Raw genomic sequence first — 16,882 nt, forward strand, 5'->3', positions numbered from 1 at the left:
GAGGGAGCCTGAGGGAGAGGGGCAGACTGGGACACAGCCAAGTCTGGGCACAGAGGCATTGCATTCCTAGAGGGTTAATGATCTCTGGGGTGATGAGTTCATTGGGGCCCAGGCTGGAGGGTTTGTCACCCTTCTCCCAACTCTGCCTCCACCAAGGGATTTTTGCTGATCATCGGTACAGTGAAGGGCATGGGCTGGTAGAGACACCAGCCACACACCAGCGTCTGGTTGTGTGGTATCCCAGAGGATGCCTTCACCAGGGTTGGGACCTCAAAGAAATAGGCATCTGAAGGGGAAGGGACTTTAATGGTCATTTAACTAAACACTCTTCCCCATTTTGTGGGCAGGGAACTAACACCCTGAAAAGAGAAGAGACTCACCCAAGGTCATGCATGTCCAGAGACAATGGCATTGCCAATCTCTCAGGTCCATGTTTCTTCTCTTATACAGAAGATCACGTCAACAGAAAGTTAGCTCCCTGATGGCATGGGTTATGACATTAGTCTTTGTATATCCACTGTCTGGCACATAGCAGGCTCACGATAAATGCATATTGAGTGGTTGATTTCCCAGAGCACATTGAGGGCAAGCAAGGCAGCAGTGACTTGCCTAAGGTCTCACAGTCAGCCCATAGCCTCTGATCCTATTTCACAACCTTGGGTCACTTCAGGAGTAGATGAAAACAACAGCTCTTCGATATTGCTCTAAGGTCTACAAAGAATTTTCAAGCATCCAGTCAATCAACAAGCATTTATTAAATGCCCATAGCAACTCTAGAAGGGAAGTGGTGAAGTTAGCATTCCCATTTTATAAATGAGTAAACTGAGAGTCAAATGATTTGCCTATAGTCCTGTAGTCCACAAGAGGCAGAGTCTGGATTCAAATCCACATTTTAGACATAGGGAGTTCTTCACCTATGATTCTAAGAGAAACCAGGTAAGAGGGTACAGAAGACACATGGAACCTGGGCCTCCTGCTCGTCTTCCATGGACCCAGAGTCTGCCCCACGCCCTGTCCCTTCCTCTTTTTTTTTTTTTTTTTGCTTTTTTTGGAAGGGGGAGGGCAGGGCAATTGGTGTTGAGTGACTTGCCCAAGGTCACACAACTAGTAAGTGTTAAGTGTCTGAGGCCGTATTTGAATTCAGGTCCTCCTGATTCCAGGGCCTGTGCTCTATTCACTGCACCACCTAGCCACCCTGCCCCTTCCTCTTTTGCCTCCACATGTCTCCTGTTGCCTTATGTCTTTCAGGTGACCTTCTAGGGTGCCAGAGAGAGGGAGGACTCCTGCTTGCCTTCTCTGGAATATGCTAAAAGACCCTTAGAGAAACCCCTCTTCTCTCACTCCTCAGGAGCTCCAGGAGGGACAGTGGTAGCTTCTAGACTGGGACTAAATCTTTGGTGACAGGACAGAGTCACTCATCCCAGAGTAGATCCCAGACTCTGTAGCAGGAAGGAAGATGGTCATGGGGTCACAGATTAAGAGCCAGAAGGAGTTTTCTAGTTCCATTTTCCTTGTCAACAGGGAGCCAAGACCCAGAAAAATCCAGTGACTTGCCCATAGTCACAAGGTAGCCAGAAATAATTATAATTCAAACCCAGGGTCTCTGGCTCTAGAGAGAACCATGATCTTTCCCCTGCCCCACGCTGCCTTTTGAGGCTTAAATGAGCAAGGACTTTTACTCAGGCCACAAGGGACTTTGAGGCTGATGTGGGGTTACGAGAGTGCTTACTCTTCTAAAGAGAAGACAGACACTCTGGAAGAGCTGAGGACACAGGGACTTGGTGTGGATGGAGCCCTCTCGTGCACCAGAAGAGCTCCCTGTTGAAGGGAACCCGGGGCCCAGGGGGCTTCACGATGCAGAGGGAGGACTGGCTTTAGAGTTAGGGGACTTTGGTCCCAACCCCAGTCTGGCCACTTACTAGCTGTGTGATGGTGGCCAAGTCATTTAAACCCTTGGAGTCTCCATCTCAGTATTGATAAAATGAGGGAGTCTGAGAGGTGGCCTCCAGGGAACCCTGGCTAGGGACTCAGAGGGTTTAAATGATGCCTCCCATATAGCCTCTCACTCAACTTCCCTGAGACTCAGTTTCCTTTTCTGTAAAATAATGGGTCCTGTCCAACTCTAGCTCCATGACCCTATAAATAACAAAGACTCCTTCACCTTTGGTAAAATTCTGAGAAGGGGATCATTCTGTCTCCTCTTTGCTCCCTCCTCTGCCCTCCATGCTCCCCTTCTCTCCTCTGTCTGGCTGTTCCAGAAGTCCTCGTGGAGCAATGCCTCAGGGCCCCTAGTATTGTGATCTTTCTCCTGGAAAGGGGGCTTCCAGAGTCGGCCCCTTCAGGCTGCTCCCTCTGAGCATCCGCCCCCACCCCAGGCTGCCCTAGTGGTTCCTGCCCTCACTCCCCATCCAAGAAGCTGAGGCTTAGGGCTTTAATCCTTGGTGTTTATTGATGTTACATAAATCATAGAGAATGAGAAATTGATTCAGAAGGTTAAAAAGACTCTATGCCCACAGTTGGCAAATCCCCTGGTCTGGCCGAGGTATATAGGGCGGTACAATTATTCACGTTGAGCCCTGGGCTGGGCTGGAAGACAATTGGCAATTTGGAACAGGTTCCCCCATCCCCCCGCCCCCACCCCAACAGAACATGAGGGTGCTCTTGTGGACATGGTTACACACATGATAGCTGAGACTGTCCAGATCAAGGACCCAGGCTGCAGAAGGGAAGGGAGAGGATATGATGGGCAGACAAATTGGTCCATTCTCCTCCTTCAGAGGGGCCTGGGTCTGGTCCCTCTGAGTGACCCAAACAGACCATCCTCCCCACCTGGGCAGAAGAGCAGATCGAAGCAGCTGGTGAAGGATGAGAAGCATCTACAGATGGGCTGTTGCACAGGGTGGGCAAAACCCTGAGTTCAGTAGTAGCTGAAGCCGCCTCTACCCACCTGACCCCCAAGCTTGGCACCCTCCATCACTCTGGCTGATCAACACTGCAAGGGACCAGGGAGCATCCTGTCCTTTGTCCTGGCTACCAACATTCTTTTCTTCTTGCCTCAGTAGAAGTGGGGAAATTCTGGGCCAGTGGTTATCTGCAAGGCTGCTTCCCCAACAAGGTTTGGGGTGGCATGGTGGATCAGAGTGGTTGACAGCAGATCACTGCTCCACCCATCTTCAGCTGGTGTGGAAAGAACATCTCCACCGCCTTCACCACCTCCCTCATCCTTCCCACCTTCTAGAAAAGACACCTGATTTAGTTAAGATTGCTAGAAATCAGCTGGAAGACAATGGAAAAGAGATGGCCAGAATCTGAAGACACTGGCATGGTGGGGCTTGGCGGCTCCCTTGCCATCTCCTTGGGGAATGTTCACTAGCAGCCATGTCCCAAGATAAAGTGCACAGTTCTAGCTTGAGGGGGACAGGGTAGGGGCTCCAGGTTCTGAGTTCAATTTCTTGGAAGGGAAGCTGGGGGCCTCCGGCTCCCTATACCCACAGGTGGGCTGACATAAATGTGCCCAGATGCAGTCCTCCAACCTTGGGATTATAGAAAGTTCACATTATCATGGGATTGGCTCTTCTTAGCCCAGGGTGAGGCAGGGAAGGAAGAACACAGTTCTATGCCAGCCATGTTGAGCATTCCCCTAGTAAGGATGGGGGTGGGGGTGGTGTAGCTTCGGCACTAGGTCCAGCCTAAATGCCGAAGAGCAGGCCACTCCTCCTCCCCCTGCCCAACACATGAACGTTGGCCTCTGTACTTGGTTCTCTGGGGAACCTCTGCGCCTGGATGCTCTGGCCCCCCACCCTAAAGGGCTCACAGCTTTGTCAAGGAGAGTGGGGATGGGGACTGCGTTGTTACTCTTGCCCCCTAATAACAAAACAAGAGTATAACCGGTACCACAAATTGACATTTCAGAAGAGAAAGGAGAGTCTTACCCACCATCTTGGTTCCCAAGGTATTCCCTGCATGATTTTCAGCAAGTTTCTCCCCTTCTCTGGGCCTTTTTTTCTAGTTCAGTCTGGTAGGAGGAAGCCTCCTTGAGAAAAGTGCCCTGTCACCCCACGGCTCCCCTGGGCTGGTGGAGTTCCGTTACCCATCTCGGAGCCAAGGGGACTAGACCAGCTTTTCCCCTCCATCTCTACAGGGCACAGTTTGGCTCTCTCTTTTCCCAATCTGGATAGAGAGACCTTGTTCTAAGCCTATCAGTCTTCACAGCAGACCAAGGTACCTCACAGGAGACCTAATTGCAAGATAAGTGAATAAGAGGTTACAGGTGGTCACTCTAGTAATTTCTCCCTTTTTGAGTTCTGACTACATTTAGAGAATAGACCCAGGGCTCCCGTCGTCCTGAAATCACAGCTAAGGTTTGGCCTTGCCCAGGGATCCCTCCCAAGAGGCTAGTATTGCTTTTGACAGCTGAGGCATCATTGTTACCAAAACAGGGATTTTTTTTTTCTTTCAACATAATCATTGATAATAATTGGTCCTTCTAAAAACAATCCCTTATGGGATCTGTAAAGGTAGATGGCAGCCTATACCTCTCTGTATCCAATTTTGAACAGGAATTGAAGCATCAAAGTCCTGGAAAGGACTTCTAAGATCCACTGCCAATTTTACTGATGAGGAAACTGAGACCCAGAGAGGGGAAGTCATTTTACTAAGGTCACAAATCAAGTCGGTGTAAAAGCTAGGACTAAAACTTCTAGCCCAGGGTTTTGGCTTTCCATCAAAGCATCCAGCCCCTCAGACCTGAGCCAGCAGCCACAGCTCTCTGCATCTCTGCTACAAAAGCCACTTGGGGAGGAGAGTGAAGGAGAAGGGGAGGAGACAAGAGGGGATGGGAAAAGCTTTGCATATTTTCCCAAATCCAAGGCAGGTCCAGGTCTAAGGGGCAGGCTGCTGTTTGGGCAGAGTGGTCTAGAGGGAAATAAACACAAATTGGTCAGTGATGCATCCCTCCTGAGGTCAAGCCTTGTTGCTGATACGTGGTCCCCAGCTCCTTGGTCCTCCTGAAGAGTGGAAGGCTCAGTCCCTCCTTTCCTGGGCAGATTGTCCCAGATGGTTTTTCCTAGATGGTCCCCATCCCAATATGCTTATCCCAATAAGCATATCCTTAATTCCTAAGTCTCTCATCCTTGGGAAGGGAAGGGAGGAGAGGGGAATTCTTTCTACCCCTGGGGCTGCACTGGCTTTGGAAACTGGAAGGAACCAATGTCTGGGTCACTTTGAAGGATTTAGATGACCTCTTATTCCTGGTAGGGGAAGAGCAGGGAGAAGCAGAGGACAGGGGACTTCAGAAGGCTCTGGTGTAGTTAGGATAATTGGACTGGCAGGCAGGTGCCATCTGAGATCTGGTTACCGATGGGCTCCCATGAGAGGAAAGGGTGCCAGGCAATCCTGGAAAGGTTACATTGCCTGAGCCAGTGGCTGTGTCTGATCCGGCAAGAGTTTTGGGTCGGAGGCCAAGTCTAGTCTGTCCCAAAGGGCTCAGGGGAGCCCTCCAGAGCATTGGTCCCCAGCTTAGATAGCAACCCTGGGATCTTGTTGCCATTTTCTTCCTCCATTCCCCAGCCCCCTGCAATCTGGGCTGCTTCAAGTCCTTATCCCGCTCCTGTATATAAAGTGTTGCTGGCATCTTCTTCCAAGGTTGGTTCAGTCCTTAGTCTTGGAAGCACTCACAGTTGTAAGGTGCTCAATGTCATCATGTCCTCAGTATCATCCCTTCCCACCTCCCTTTCCCATATCACCACAGTGGGGGCACCCAGTCTCCTAGGAGGTCCGGATTTTGGCTTGTTTTGGTGCCCCTGATCACTGGCCTGTGACTTCCCCATCTGGGGGGCTCCAGAGGGCAGAAGGCTGCTACTGGGGATAGGGACAAGCTTTCCTGGTCCCATCAATGGTTCTGGTCCAGCTGGGTTCTAGTCTTTGAGGCAGGGAGAGAAGAGTAGGGGAGGGACACATGTAGCATTCCTGCTTACTGAGAACACCAGGTTAGGCAGGGCAAGATTGGGCTATAGGGTTCAAGTTTTACCCAGAAGACATGTAATACAGCACCCCTCACCCCACCAAGTTCATGCGCCCGATTCCCATGCTCATCCAGCCAGCTATGAAACGGTTTCTTTGCAGCATCAACCAGTGTTAAGACTTAATTCTTACTTTAAAAAACCCAACCCAACAAAAAGAAACAAAAATTTTTAAAATCCCAACACCTTATTTCTCTCCCTAGGGCATTCTATATATTTCTTCCCAACTTTAGTCATGATTATGCTGGGATGGGTTCTATAAGCTCCTCACCAGGGCCCAGAAATGCACTTGATTATAGTATTTCCTTTCTATAAAATCTGATTCTCCCCTGCACTAGGCTTTCCCCCCACCCCCTTCTCCCCTATGTTAAAATCTGATTGCTTTAACCTCCCAACCTCCTGTAAGGTCGTGGTTCTCTGAAAATGTTACTTCCTTTCCAACATTAGTGATGTGGTATTAGCTTGGAACTCCTTGCTCAACTACTTGGCATCAGGAGGGCGGCCGACACGTCCTCTTCCCAGCCCTCACCCTACCTGGTCCTCCGGCCCAGTTGCCTCTCCGGCCAGAGGACCTGCTTCCACTCACAGGCCTTTGTTGTATACCACTGTCCGACTGGCTGTGGCCAGTGCAATCTCTGGCTCCAACTGGGATGTTTCAATCTGGAAAAAAAGAAAAAGCAGACAAGAGGTTGGGTAAGGAATGGGCACAGCAGACAGGGAGGGATTAAACAATGATGCTTAGCACACGGGGCTAAAGACTGACAAAGGTGAAAGAACTTTAATATTGAGGTCAGTTCTCCATTGAGACTGTGTTGTGGAGTGTGGTGGGAGGTGTTGTTCTAAGCCTAATTTCTTCCAGACTACTTTCCAGTTTCCCCAGAAGGTTTTTTAATCAAATAGGGAGTTCTTTTCTAAGTAATTTAGTTTTCCACTTTATCAAACACTGGATTATTGAATTTTACTCTTTCTGGTTCTCCCTTGTCTAGTCTGCTCCATTCATCTACCTCTCTATTTTTTAACCAATACCAGATGGTTTTGATGATTGCTGCTTTACAATATAGCCTGAAGTCTGGAGGGGCTCTTTCCCCTCCATCTGTACCTCTTTTCATCATTTCCCTTGATATTCTAGATCTTTTCTTCTTCCAGATGAATTTTATTATTATTTTCTCAAGTCCCACAAAGTATACCTTTGATAATATGATTTGGCATAATGCTAAAAGTGTAAATTAACTTGATATTATTATAATGTTATTATATTGGCAGAAATGTATTAGAAGATCGAAAAAAAATCTGACAGTATATGTAATATTCCACACCTGTGGATCCACCATCTATGCAAAGAAATTGGGGGAGTTGTTTCTTCTATCTCCTCTTTGAGGTCAAATTTATTCTTTGAAATTTTGCAACATTCATTTTCAACTGTCTTGTGGTTTTTATCCATTTCCATTTATGTGGTTGTGGTTAGTGTGTGCATCAGGAGGTGTTAAATCAAACAGAAATGGGGGTCATTAATACACACACAAGGTTCATATACTGACTTAGTTTTAAAATGTAATATTATTTATACTTTATTGTATTTTTATTTTGTTAAATATTTCCCAATTATATTTTAATCTAATTTGACACCCAAATTATTTTCTTGTTTCTGCTTACTTCACTATGCATCCGTTCATGTAAATCTTTTCATGCTTTTCCATCTATTTGCCACAAATTGTTTAGCCATGCCCTAATTGATGGGCAAAGTGATTTATTTCCAATTCTGTTACCACAAAAAATACTATTATAAATATTTTGGTGTATATGGAGTCTTTCTTTTTGCCAATATAGCCTCGGGCTATATGCCTAGTAATGGAATCTCTGGGTCAAAGGATATGAACATCTTAGCCAGTTTATTTGTATAATTCCAAACTGCCTTCCAGAATGGCCATGCCAATTCACAGCTCCACCAACAATGCGTGAGTATATCCGTTGTCTTCCCACAAGGCCTCCAACATTGACCATTCATATCTCTTTTCATCCTTGCCAATTTTCCATGGATGAAGTGAAACTTTAAGGTTGTTTTGATTTAATATTTTCTTATTTTTAGTAATCTGGAGCATTCTTTCATGTGGCTGAGAATCATTCATAATTCTTCTTTTATCCTTTATCCACTTATCTATTGGGAATGACTTTTGGTCTTCTGTATTTCTGTTGGTTGTTTATATATCTTGGACAACTACACCCTTACCTAAGAAATCTGACACAAAGATTTTTTTTTCACAGTTGACCAATTCCCTTCTTATCCTAGATGCATTCATTTTGTTCGTGCAAAGGCTTTTCAATTTCATGCCATTGAAAATGATTTATTTTATCTTTTGTAATTGCCATATCCTTTGTTTGATTAAGAATTCATCCATCCATAACTGGATCTTTGGATACTCTGTTCTCCAGCCCTGTAAAGACTTTAGCTGCCCAATCTGCAGACTCCGGGTCCCAATAACTTGCTCATATCTCTCTATCTCAGTCCTAGCCTTTGCCTAACCAATCCTAGTCTACTCCTGACTCAACCCACTGCATGAAAATCTGGATTTTGTACCAGATAAACCACAAAGAATATTCACTTCACAGAAGGATTCCCTGCTGGGCTCCCATGTAGGACCATCCCTCCTCTTCCCTTGGTGAAAATGATGTCTGCTATTTTTGCCTTATGTGTAAAATATTTTTCATATTACAAATCTGTAGTGGTGATGGAATTCTGGAAAGCCATCCCTTGGCTAGGGGGTGGGGTGCCCGGGAGATGAGTCCTCAAGATGTTGAGTGGGGTGGGAGCCTGCTTAGCCAGCCAGGACTTCTCAGTCACTTCTGATGTATAGGTGCTATCTTTCTCATTAAAGCATAAACTCCTTGAAGACAGGAACCATTTTTGCTTTCTCTTTGTATCCTTAGCATTAAGTGCAGAATCTAGAACATAATAGGTACTTGACAAATGGTTATTACTTGGATGATTGGGGAACTGAAATGAACTGAGACAGGGAGATAGGGAATCAGGAATTTTAGCAGGTGGCTTAAACAGGTACCAGGAAATAGGAAGAAATCACATATCTCATCAGAGGGGACATCAGAGGTCATCTAAGCTGCCCCTTCCTCATCTAACAGAGAAGGACATTGAAGCCCAGAAGGGGTAGTGACTCGTTCAAAACCAAACAGGTACTAAGTAGAGGAACCAGGATTTGAAGCTATGCGGAATCTGCCTCTGCCTACTGACTTGGGAGGGAGCTGACTTGATAAAGGTGGACTCATCACGAAGTCACATAGTTACTGATGAGACTGGATCCACCAGCAGGTTCGGATAAGCACTGGAAGGCCTGAACTTGATGGTGGGCAGAAGCACTTTTGACACTTGTCTAGAGAACTATCTTAAGGATGGGGGAGGTATAAGCACATCTAAATAGAAGGCAAAATTGGAGATATTTGCAGGTGATTGGAGGCGTAACTCAGCCCTAGGGATTCTTCTAAAATGAACTGGAAAGAATTAGTAACTTCAACTTTAGTGTATAAAATTAGCTCAAAAAATCATCAGGCTTTCTGTATATTACTAACAAAACCTAATTAAGAGGAGAGAGAAAAAATTCCATTCAAAATAACTACCAAAATGTTTATAATATATGGGAACCAAATTACTGAGGCATACTCGGGATTTTAATGAGTATAACTACTAAGTATTCTTTACAGAAATAAAGGAAGGAAAAAATTCTTATCTTTAATTGAAAAAACAACAGCAAATAAAGGAAGATACATAGTTGGATAAATATTCATTGTCCATGGTTGGACAGTGCCAACTTTTTTTAAAGCAATTGAGGTTAAGTAACTTGCCCAAGGTTACACAGCTAGTTTTTTTTTGTTTTTTGTTTTTTGTTTTTTTGGTGTGGGTGTTAAGTATCTGAGGCCGGAACCGATCCCGGGTCCTCCCGACTCCGGGGCTGGTGCTCTTACTCACTGTGCCACCTACCTGCCCCCCAATATTTTTTAAAACAGCTGAGCATACTACCTAAAATTAATACTCAGGTGTAGTGACATACCAGTCAAATCATCAAGATATTGTTTTTGTAGAACTAAACAAAATAATAACAAATTGGCTTTAGGCAAACTGAACAGGGCAGAAAGGTCAGGGAAGAGGATGGGATTTGTGGAGCTGGAGATATAGACACCTCTGGGAACATGAACTGTCTTTTGTTGTTGTTTTTGTCTTCTAAATTTTATTATATCTCTGGCATTTAGCACAGTACCTGTCACAGAGTAAGCCTTTTAAGAAATCCTTATGGAGGCCTTTCCTGGGTCTGCATTTTCTCCTCTGTAAAATGGAGATGATTTTCTCCCTACTCATTAGGTTTCTGGGAAGACTGTACATAATGTGCTTTGTATAAGATAGGACTTTGAAAAATATAAACTGTTAAGAAGGCGTAGTATGCCATCATCATTCTAGCTGCCATTTTAAATTTGGAGCCTAAATCTGACTCATGTGGGTTCTGTAGGACATGCTAAACTCCTTAACAGAAGTGACTGTGTCCTCAATGGCTTTTCTGAAGCCCTCAGCAGTGTCTTGGATCTGGAAGGTGCTGAATAAATGTTAATTTAATTAGCCAGTCTGGATTTAGTAAAGAGCCACCATGTGAATAATGGTGATGGGGAACCTGAAGGGTCCTGGGTAGGAGAGATTAGGAGAAAAATATTTCCTCACTGGATACCAGTTTGGGAGTCAAAAGGTCTGGGTTCAAATCCCTCTCCTGATGCTTACTAATTGTGTGATCTGAGTTGTCACTTCACTTCTAAGTCTTGGTTTTCTCATCTGTCAAATAAAGGGGATGGACTAGAGATAACCCCTATAGTCCCTTATGGCTTTGTAACTTCATAGACGGCTTGTTGAATAGAATGGAAGGAATTTCTAAGGTTCCTTCCAGGCCCAGAATGGATTCCTAGGAGATCTCTCCCCTCAATACCACCTTAACCTCCTTCTAGCCTGGCTCCACTGCCAGGAGGGGGATGAGAGAGCTAGGCCAACCATTTCCCAGCTCCTTTCCCATCATACAGCATGCTCTTTATTATCCTTCTAGGTGGCACAATGGGTAGAGCATTCAGCCTTCAGTCAGGAAGACCTGAGTTCAACTCCAGCCTCAGACACTTAGTGTGGCCCTGGGCAAGTCACATCACCCTGTTTGCCTCAGTTTCCCCAATTGTAAAATTTGGATAACACCAGCACCTACCTCCCAGGATCAAATGAGATGATATTTATGAATGCTTGTGGTGCCTGAAACATAGTTGGCACTTGGTAGATGCTTATTAAATCTAAGATCTTCCTCCTGCTCTGGGTATTCTCCAACTTTGTCATTCATGCTTCCTAAAATGTGGCACGCTGACTCAAGCACACCCTGGGCTTAACAAGGCAGAAGGCATTGGAAGACAGCGAGTTCCACCTCCTTGGAGCTCTACAAGAAGAGTTCAGGTGACCACTTCTCAGGGATGATGGAGAGGGATGCTTGTCCACCTCCACGGGCTCTTCCAACAAAGGAGATCCTGTGAATCTCCCCCCAAGAACAGCTGAGCCCAGACCTGGGCACGTAGGAGGAGCTCCATAGGTCTTAGTCGTACTATTAGTCAGCCCTTCATCTCCTGCCCCAGCCTGGGCACATCAGCCACCCTCCATGCAGAGACGACACCCCTTTCTCACTTCTCCCTCTAAGAATTCTTATCTTCAAGCATTGGCTTGGGGAGGCAGTATGGGGAGAAGCTGGGTTCAAATCCTGCCTCAGTCACTTGCTAGCTTCATAGCCCTGGGCTATGTTAAACATCTCTTTGCCTCAGTTTCCTCATCTGCAAAACAAGGGTGCAGGGTAGATTCAGGACCATAGAGAGTTGAAAGGGACCTCAGTAGCTATTTCTGCCCAAGTTGATGGCTTCTATGAATGCCTCCAGCTTTAAACCTATGTCCCTGTGCTGTATTCTCTAGGAAACGACTGAGTGTCCTCTGTCTCAACTTATGCTTAGCTGAGTTCAGACTGTATTCTCCCAGGAGAATGCAAGCACTGGGCAGGCAGAGGTGGCTTCCCTTTTCTCCTTGAGCCTTTTGCACAAAGCATTTACATAGTAGATGCTTCAAAAATATTGACTGAAAAGTGAAATTTGCTGTGGCCTTTACCCTTTTCATGTGGTTCGGTGGGTACCTCAGAGCCAGGCTCGGCCTCATACAGCAGGGACTGAAGATGCCTAGAGAGTAAACAGTCAGGAAGAAAGGAAGGGGCTGACCAAAAAAATGTTCATACATTTCTCTTCCACTCCATGGGGAAGGAGGGGACTGTACTCATGAAAGTGAGAGGTGTGCCAATCATCACCTTTATCATTGTTGTTATTATTGTTTTTAAATTTTTTAATTTTTTATTGTTATTATTATCAACAACTTCTTAAGCACTTTTAAGCTTTGCAAAACATTATAAATATGATCTAATTTTATCCTGGGGCACCTAGATGGCACAGAGGATAGAATGCAGAGCCTAAAGTCAGGAAGACTCATTTTCCTGAGTTCAAATCCAGCCTCAGACATTTCTTAGCTGTATGACCCTCAGTTTCCCCATCTGTAAAATGAGCTCGAGAAGGAAATGGAAAACCACTCCAGTATCTTCTCTGCCAAGAAAACCCCAAATGGGGTCATAAAGAGTCTGAAATGATTGAACAACAACAAAATTTTCATCTAACAGCAACTCTGGAAGGTAGGTGCAATTACTATCCCCATTTTACAGATGAGGAAACTGAGTCAAAGACAAGTTAAGTGACTTGCCCAGGGTCACAGAGCTAACAAATATCTGAGACTGGATATGACTTAGGACTTTCTGACTCCACAGCCACCATGCTTTCCCTACAAAGTCTCAGTGAGCCCAAATGGGGTGAGAGGAACTGGGCTAGGAAGTAGTGAGGGATGTGGAAAGGAAGTTTATTAAACTCAACTCAATTTAGTGTATTTGCTAAATCATAGAATCACTACAGTCTCCCGCTTGGATAGGAACGCAGAGGCCATCTGGTCCAACCTGTACCTGACCAAGAAACCTCACTATATCATCCCTAACAAGGGGACATCTGACCTCTGCTTGATGACAGCCAGTGAGGAGTGGCCCACTACTTCTTGGGGCAATCTATTCCACCCTGGAAGGGTCTGAATTATTAGGAAATTTCTCCAAAATCTTGCTCTCTGCAACTTCTCTACCCATGGTGCCCAGTTTTGCTCTTGGGGCCAATCAGAGAAAGGACAGAATCTCTTGTCCTTGTTGAATCCAAGGTGGCTCCCAATGATCACTGTTTCCCTCTCTAAGTCCTCACGAGCTATTCTTTAATCATTCATTCTAGAATGCTGTTAGTAATGGAAGCCCAGCTCACTGGGCAATAGTTTGTCTTCCTCCTCCTCCCTTCCTCCTCTTTCCTCTCCTCCTCCTCTACCTCCTCTTCCTCCCCCTCTTTCCCTTCCACCTCCTCTTCCTCCTCCTTCTCTACCCCCTTCAAAAGGAGAGAAAACGTTTGCCTCCCTCGAATCCTGCAGTGACTTTCCACAATCTTAATGAGCATTGACAGCGATCAGAGATCATATTGGATGTGGATCTGTGCCCATATGTCTGACCCTGTGCTATGTCTGGACTATGGAAAGAGCCCTGGTTCTGGGGTCAGAGGACCTGGTTTCAGATCCTGGCTCTGGGACTTTCAGCCTGTGTGATTTCCTGCAAGTCTGGGGCCCATTTTCCTCAACTGTAAAATGTGTGTGTGTGTGTGTGGGGGATGTATTAAACAACCTTGAAGGTTGCTGACTTCTCTCAATCCAGGAGCCCAAAATTCTTCCTCTCATTACCCACATGAGGAGGTGGAAGGGACCTCAAAGGCCATATAGTCCAACCTCTTCATTTTACAGATGAGGAAACTGAGGCCCAGGGAGACTTTCTGAAAGTCACTGAGGTAGTAAGCCCCAGAGCTGGGATTCAAACTCCAAATCCAGCTGTCTTTCCCCAGCACCAGGCAGTCCCTGCCCTCATTGAGTTCACAGCCTGGTTCAGGAGAAAAGACTCACTTATAAGAAACAAAGAAGAATACAAGGACTGGGGAATGGAATAGTTGGAGTTCAGAAGGGAAATCTTATCCCAGGCTAGAGTCCTAAGTGCAGGCTTTTTAGAGGGGGAGGGGAGCAGGACCCCTCCCTGTGAGCTCCCTGCTTCCCATGATGCCGAGGGCTTGGCAGCCCGCAAGAGAGCAGGTGGAAAGGTCTGGCTACCTCTCCCCACCTTAGACCACAAGGGTCTCTCCATCTCCCCACTCCCACCCCACCTCCTGATGTCCCCCACCCCCGTGGGCTCCCTTAGTCTCCACGCCCGCCAACGACACAATGCTCGGAGCCCACGCTCCAAAATCGAAATGCTTTTGAAAATGTTTAACCTAGTTAGACAAATTAGCAAAAATTTGTGCAAAACAATTTAGGTATTTAAAATATTCAATGTTTTTAAAAAACTGGAAAACTGTTCTTCGCTTTCAGCTGCAAAAACCAACAAAATATAACATCCCAGCAATCTTACCATGAGGTGTAACATAACCCTTCGGGAAAGCTGTTAAGCAGAGACTGAGGCATCCTGGGAAATAGCGCTTCATTTATTCAAATGCACATATGCCAGGCTTTTACACCATATGTCATTCCGAGCTATTTACAGTAATAATTAAATCTTAATCAACGTTTAACCTCTGTAAAATGTTTGAAGAATCCTAATCACCCTTCAGACTGCACTAATGAAGGAGAAATATATAAACATAAAAGGGAGATGATGCATAGATATCACGCTGGAAAGAACAGTAATTGCAAAATTGTATTTCTTTTAAATATAATCAGTAAATTATGCAAAGGAAGCCAAGGAGTATTTTAAGTTAAGACATCTTGGATGTCAGAGGTGTGAGCAGCTAATTTTGTTCTGCTATCCATAACAGATGTAGCATATTTTCTTACTGCCATTATTAGCAACTCCCCGTGAAGGCTTTCACTGAAACACCGAGGCCCACAGGATAATCGGAGGGGCTTCTTGGCCCCAGCGTGGGACCAGCTCTGTCCCATGGCCCTGTCACCTCGGCTGGCCCCAGGAAAGCTCTGGACCGAGCTCTCATCTGGCTGTGCACCTCTATGCCTGCCGCTGGGAGAGTTAGCCAGATGACAGAGATCATGCCTCCCTGGTCTTAGGAGGGGGCACCTTCTGGCATGCCCTGAGTCTGCAGAGGCCTGCCCCTGGTACACAGCAGTACCCTCCCTCCCTTCCCCTCCTGCTGCTGCCTGTGGGGGCCAGGCACTAGGGGCATCCTAGGATTGTAGAGCTAGAAGGGGCTTGGAGCATGGCTAGCCCAACCCCCTCATTTTGTGTGTGTGTGGAAACTGAGGCCTAGAGAAGCTAAGTAGTTTGCTTAAGGTCACCAGGGTACTAAGGGACAGTGGAGATTCCGACCCATGTCCTTTGACTTCATTACACCATGTTGGGAGCTGCTCAAGCAGGGGAGCTGTGGGTGTGAGGAACCAGTGGGGGGCAGGAAATGTTTGCAGGCTGGAACCGCCATTCTAGACTTCCTTTCTTATTGTAAAGGGAAGGGTCTGAAACTCTGTTCTCATCCCCAGAGCTGTTTCCCAAGCACCCCCCAGGACTTAGCACCAGAAGGGCCTGGGAGGTCATCTAACCCAGGACTGTCAAACCCAAAGGGAAGTGTCTGGATAGAGGTAGAAACTGCTGGGACCTCCAAATCCAACATCTCTGAAAATCCAATCCCTCTATTTTGTAGAGGAGGAAACTGAGGCCCAGAAAGGGGCCACCTAGGTGGTAGATAGAAGAGGCGTGAGGCAAGTCAGGCCCCTGGCCTCAGATATGGGGCTCTTCCTGTGAATCATGTTATCCCTGTGAGCCAAGAGCCTGGATTTGAACTCAGAGTTCAAACCCATCCTTATTTACAAAATGGTATATTGTCAACTCTAATCAGGCTTAAAATGCAGCTCCCCCAAAAGAAAGGATCCTGAATGTTGGCTGAAACTACCAGCAAAGTTGTGAAAGAGATGAAAATGTATTTTGTTCTAATAGACAGTAAGTTGAATTATGGCAAGGCCTATTTTTTTTAGGCATATCTTTCCTAGGACTGAGTACAGTGCTTAGTACACAATGGGTGCCTAATATATGCTTATTGAATTGAATTTGGGCCTTTCTTCATCAAGGGGCTCATCTGTGGTCTTGCTATTAGCAACCTGTCAATGGATCTACCTCTCTACCCCACCATCCCCCAGGTATTAGCAGATAACAGCTTAATGTGTTTTTCTCTCTCAAGAATATGTACTCTAATACTAAACTGTGGGAGGGGCAAAAACCTTCAAGAGCCAAAGAAATGAAACTCTAATGGTAGAATGTGAAGCACTGGGCTATCTTTTGTGTCCATTTCCTTCTCACACACCAGCATCCTGTAGGGTTCAGGCCCTTATCGCTTCTCCTCTGAGGAATCCCTCCTAGTCTCTCTACTTTCCAACCTAAAGCCAAGGTCACAGAATCAGGAGATTTCAGAGTTGGAAGGGCCCTCAGAAGCCCTCACAAACCCCATGACAAAAGGTCATCCAAATCTCTGCCTGGTGATCTCTGAGAGAGAGAAGCCCACTAGCCCCTGGCCCCTGGAGCAGCCCATTCCATTCTGTTGCATTCAGCCTAAGTCTTCCTTCCTCTCCGGGCCCCAATCCTGACTCTCCAGACTTCTTTCTCCACAGTGAACCAGCAGCCTTCTCACCCTGGAATATCTCTCCACCCCTGAGGCTCCATCCTCCAATGGACACTTCCTCCATTTTAAGGAAT

General features: G+C 46.1%; 1 protein-coding gene across 1 annotated transcript in view; it reads right to left on the minus strand.

Annotated features, from left to right (window-relative positions):
* Positions 1-2,430: 2,430 nt before the first annotated feature.
* Positions 2,431-16,882, minus strand: part of SFXN5 (sideroflexin 5) — a 224,289-nt gene continuing 209,837 nt past the window's right edge. Inside the window, exon 14 of the mRNA XM_069066620.1 lies at positions 2,431-6,680. Within this exon, the coding sequence (XP_068922721.1) occupies positions 6,603-6,680 (78 nt within the window). The 3' untranslated portion in view covers positions 2,431-6,602. The remainder of the gene's footprint in view (positions 6,681-16,882) is intronic.

The sequence above is a fragment of the Petaurus breviceps genome, unplaced genomic scaffold (assembly GCF_028583685.1).
Source record: "Petaurus breviceps papuanus isolate PSGF00001 unplaced genomic scaffold, PetGlider_PUasm1.0 139, whole genome shotgun sequence".
In the NCBI taxonomy this organism is placed as follows: domain Eukaryota; kingdom Metazoa; phylum Chordata; class Mammalia; order Diprotodontia; family Petauridae; genus Petaurus; species Petaurus breviceps.